The sequence below is a fragment of the Peromyscus leucopus genome, chromosome 9 (assembly GCF_004664715.2).
Source record: "Peromyscus leucopus breed LL Stock chromosome 9, UCI_PerLeu_2.1, whole genome shotgun sequence".
In the NCBI taxonomy this organism is placed as follows: Eukaryota; Metazoa; Chordata; class Mammalia; order Rodentia; family Cricetidae; genus Peromyscus; species Peromyscus leucopus.
In genome coordinates, this window is record NC_051070.1 from 67,612,591 (window position 1) to 67,617,515 (window position 4,925).

The 4,925-nt window shown below is 48.1% G+C and overlaps 1 protein-coding gene across 1 annotated transcript; it reads left to right on the top strand.

The window, feature by feature from the left end:
• The first annotated feature begins 1,628 nt into the window (after positions 1 to 1,628).
• On the top strand, positions 1,629 to 4,652 carry LOC114683786 (granzyme B-like). Its single transcript, XM_028858119.2, has 5 exons — positions 1,629 to 1,806; positions 2,713 to 2,860; positions 3,269 to 3,404; positions 3,550 to 3,810; positions 4,403 to 4,652. The coding sequence occupies exons 1-5, from the start codon at positions 1,752 to 1,754 to the stop codon at positions 4,544 to 4,546; spliced, it is 744 nt and encodes a 247-aa protein (XP_028713952.1). The 5' UTR covers positions 1,629 to 1,751; the 3' UTR covers positions 4,547 to 4,652.
• Positions 4,653 to 4,925: the final 273 nt, after the last annotated feature.

The following is a 4,925-nucleotide window of genomic DNA, read 5'->3' on the forward strand; positions in this document are numbered from 1 at the left end:
GGTCAGTTCCAGCTTGAGTCTTCCAAGTCCTGTGTCAAAAGTGTATGGTGTGTTCAAACATTTTTTTTTTTATTCTGCTAAGAAACTCGTTGCATGAGGGAGGATTTTATTTACTAAAATTTGATTATTTTTTCTCTTAGGAAAGACCAACCTAAAGTGCCTTTGACTTTGTCTGGCTTGTTTTCATTCATTGACAATAATGAAATATAACCAAGGAGATGGGAATTTGTACATGCTGTGATGGGGTGGCTCTTCAGTCCCTGTGACTCGATACATTGACAAAGATGACATTATTGAAAATGTTCACAGTATGAGTCCAAACCATTGTCTAGTGTGGTAGTACAGGTGAAATGATGGCCTTTTTGATAGGTTTTGCTGTGTCGTATGAGCAACTCATTGCTGTCTCTAATGTCGGAATGACTTGATTCGCTCCTGTATCATGAGTTGATAGTTTGTTTCCATGGTTCCTTGGTTATTACAGGCTGACTTTTTAATGAATAATGAATATCTATTGATATTTAATATAAAGGATGTTAATTTGTACTAAATAAATATTTTTCATTCTCTGGACAGAATATAAAAAACACTAAGAGGAACTGGGGGAAACAGCAACTTTGCCATGGAAGCATGAGGACCTTAGTTCCAATCCTAGAACCTGTGTGAAAAGCTGGGTGTGGTGGGAACACAATCTGAGCTCTGGGGAGATGGAGAGAGACAGATACCTGAGGTTCTCTGGCCAGGCAGTTTAGCCTAATCACCAAGCTAAGTGGGAGACCATGCCTCAAAAAACAAGGCAGACAGAAACTGAGAATGACTCCCAAGGTTGCGTGTGTGTGCACACACACACACACACACACACACACACACACACACACACACACAGAGAGAGAGAGAGAGAGAGAGAGAGAGAGAGAGAGATTGTTGAGTTTTAGCAGCCTGGATTGCTTTATTATATTGTACTATATCAGTAATTTAGTGACCTAACTGTCCTTCAGGAAACTAGACCTTTCCCAACTTTAGTTCACAGTGGGACAACTGTGAGCTTTTCTGAAGAAGCAGGAATGACTCAGGCTTTGGTCAGTCAGGGGTTCAGTTCTCAGCCTGCAGCAATCTCTTATTTCATGTCAATAAATGTCACATGTAAGTGTTTCATAGGAAAGGTCTTTGTCACATGGAACTTTTGAAGCTCTGTTGCTAAATAGGTTGAATAGTGTTTGCAAGGCCTGTCTGTTACTGCCTTGTCTATTACTCTACCATTGTCTTCCCCAAACTGTACTCTGGTCATGGATGCCCCTGGTTTACCCCAACTAGGTGGTTAGCTCACACTTGGTTCTAGTACAAGAGATGAGCCTCAATGCACATCTGTCGTTTTGGACTCAGGACTGTGGCATTGAGATAACTGATCTTCCACCACTGGGAACTTGGGTTTCTGGGACTCTGATACCATACCCCTCAAACCCCACCCAGTACCCTTGTGTTCCCGCCATGGGCTGTACCTGGTGGCTCTGAGTCATTAGCTGTGGGTCCTGCTGTGGTTACTTCATGATTCTCACACAAACATTCAGAAGACATCACCAGGCAGAGGCAGCAGGGGTGGGAACTTTCACAGAAAGCCTTCTGTGATGGAGCATCATAAAAAGAGATGGGGCAAGAGGTCGCCGAGCTCACTCCACCTCCTTCATCTCCTAGAGGTTACAGGAGAGCAAGGACAAAGCCCCAGGTGCTGGGACCTACTGGGTCTCCCAGAGAGGATGAAGCTCCTCCTGCTCCTGCTGGCCTTCTCTCTGCCCCCCAGGACACAGGAAGGTGAGTGAGCAACAGCTCCCTTGGTGGCCTAACCCTTCTGTTACGAGAGGTCAGAGGACAGAGGCCTTTCTCAGGAAGAGCCTTTGAGTACCAGCCCCTTCCTGAGCCATACTTGTCATCTGGAAAATGGGTTTTCCTAGAAGTCCATGGTAAAGGGAAGGAAACCTGCAAAGCAGAGAACACTATGTTCTCCTGGAGCAGGCAGAATGCATCTGGCTTCTGAATCTATGATGATACAGTCACCCCCCTCACCAAGTACTCATCCAAGAAACCTGGATCCCAGAATAGGTGGAAATGCTGTCCTCAGAATAAGTGCTTTTGCTGATCCCAAGCCACCAGGTCCTTTCCTGCAACTCTGCTTCCCAGGCTTCTGGTGCTTCCAGTGTTCAAGGATGAACCACCAGGCAAGACCTAATTTCTCTGCTTTCTAGAATGCCAGCAGCTGCATCTAGGAATGAATGAGGAGTCATTACTCACGAAGCCAGGGACCTTTACTGGGCAACTAGTATAAATAGGATGTCACAAATTGTAAACTGAAGCCTTGGGCCTTAGAAAGCAGCACTGTCCCAGGCATCTCAGGACTAATGGGAGGAGAGGTGCGGAGGTGGGGGGGGGGGAGTCAGTTAGAAAGTCTCTGAGAACAAAAGTCTGGGGACAGACATGATGAGTTCTTAGCATTTCCTTGCCCAGAGACTTAGGCATGCCTCCAACTTTGTGGAAGAAAGATTGCTAGACCAAGACATACATTCCTCTTCTTTTTGAACGGGAGATCTTGAGGGATCTCATCTCAGCCTGCTCCTTACTCCAGGCCTCCCTGGCTCCCAAATGCCTAGCAAGTCTGGAGCCATTACACAAAGCCCCTCCATTGGACAGCAGGTGCATGAAAAAAGGTTGGCTTTTTTTCAGGGGAGATCATCGGGGGACATGAGGCCAAGCCCCACTCTCGACCCTACATGGCTTGTCTTGAGATCACTGATGGAGCTATTACTCGAAGATGTGGTGGCTGCCTCATAAGAGAGGATTTTGTGCTGACTGCTGCTCACTGTCAAGGGAGGTGAGGAGCAAGAAAGAGTCCATATCCTCCTGGGAACATTCCATGGAGACCCTGCCTTCTTCCTAAGGAGCTTGGGAGGAGAGAGGGCCCATCAAGTCTCATGAGTGAGAACCAGGCTGGCATCAGAGTAACGGCTAAGGAATGGAGCACATGTAGATCAGAGTTAGCATTGAAACACAAACCAAACAATACAATGTGCTTTCATAGCATAAGGAATCTGGGCATTGTGGTGCAGGTACTGGTGCTCCAGAATTCTATCCTTTTTATGGCTAAGAATGAAGAGGCACAGTCATTTTTTTCCCTTCAGTTTTCCTCAGCTAGGGTTCCACCATGACCAGCCCTTCACACCTCCTGGGCTGGATCCTCTCTGATTCAATATCTCTTATCTACACTCTGCTCTCTGCACAGCAAAATAAATGTTACCTTGGGGGCCCACAACATCAAAGAACAAGAGAAGACCCAGCAGATCATCCCTGTGGCAAGAATGATCCCACACCCTGCCTATAATAAACAGAAAAAACTCAATGACATCATGCTCTTAAAGGTGAGACCTGCTACTCTCTGCATGGTCCAGGAATCACCCCTCCTATTCTCATCCCATCCCTTCCCTCCCTGCCACCTAGTTTTCAAGGTGTCCCAGGCCAGCAGGCTCCTGGCTGAGCTGGTCTCTCCTGCCTCTTCCCCAACAGCTGGAGAAGAAGGCCAAGAGGACTAAAGCTGTGAGGCCCCTCAACCTGCCCAGGCGCAAGGTCTATGTGAACCCTGGGGATGTGTGCTCTGTGGCTGGTTGGGGAAGGATAGGCCCGGAGGATGAATTATCAAACACACTACAAGAGGTGGAGCTGACAGTACAGAAGGATCAGTTGTGTGAGTCCCACTATCCACGTTTTTACCACAAAGCCAATCAGATATGTGTGGGGGACCCAAAGATCAAGCGAGCTTCCTTCGTGGTAAGTAGGATTATCATACTCTCTGGGATCTGTGGGATGGGTAAGGCTATCTGGAATCTAGAGACCCAACATCAAGAGGAATCCTTGAGAACAGGAGTAACCAATAACTAACTAAGGCCTCCTGAGCTGACAAGGAACCTCAGTGAAGGCAGCTGGTATAAAGCAGGATTTACACAGTCCTCCTGACATCCAGGTCCAGGCTTTAGAAAGGTGTGCTCCCTGTCTGTGTCATTAATACAAGCAGGTGTCTCCACAGAGTGGACACCCACTCACTTTTGTCCATGGTCTGGTCCTCCATGCTCACATCAGACCACCTCACCTGTCCCCATGTTCTTAAATAGTGGCCTGGACGTGAGGGTCCCACACACTTTCATAGACAGTGGATCACAGACCTGGAGAAAGGGCAGAGGCTGGGCTCAGGAGGGAGGTGAAGCAGTAACCCTGTCCACAATCAGAGCAGGAAGCCCAGGGACACCCAGGCCTGCTCTCTGATCTCCCACAAGCAGAGCACACAAGCCACACTTCTCTGAGAAGGAGTTTGGGACTAGGGTGAACAACAGCTCAGTTTCCTGTGCCCCCTCTCCATTCACAGGGGGATTCTGGAGGGCCTCTCCTCTGTAACAAAGTGTTTGCCGGCCTAGTCGCCTATGGACATGGGGATGGTTCAGCACCAAGTGTCTTCACCAGAGTCTCAAATTTCTTATCCTGGATAAAGCAAATGATGAAACGCAGCTAACTCCAGAGCAAACCAGACTCCTCTCTGACTCAGCATCTTCCCTACAGCTGAGTCCAGGATTGTCCGGGAACAGAAGCCACAACTCAATAAAGTTCTCTTTTATCAATTGGAGTTTTGGTTTCCTATCACAGGGACCAACTCTGTCTTGGCAGGCCAATGACACACTTCTGCTCTCTGCTCACCCGACACCATACACTCACCTCCCCCAAAGCTCAGGCACAGCCATTGCCAGCTCATTTTCACTGGTCCCACTCTGCAGTGCCTGCCCTTCTGACAGACTAAAGCTGAGCTGGGGGTCTCCTGTCCTGGGGCTCAGGGTGAACTTTTCCTCCTCTGTGTCACATGGAAGAAAGGAGAGGGAAAGAACCACTGGTCCTGG

Excerpts from the sequence above, each read along its gene's own strand:
- LOC114683786 (XM_028858119.2), top strand. The coding sequence starts at position 1,752 with ATGAAGCTCCTCCTGCTCCTGCTGGCCTTCTCTCTGCCCCCCAGGACA. Across the intron at positions 1,807-2,712 it reads GCCCCCCAGGACACAGGAAG|GGGAGATCATCGGGGGACAT; the intron begins GTGAGTGAGCAA and ends GCTTTTTTTCAG. Across the intron at positions 3,405-3,549 it reads ATGACATCATGCTCTTAAAG|CTGGAGAAGAAGGCCAAGAG; the intron begins GTGAGACCTGCT and ends CTTCCCCAACAG.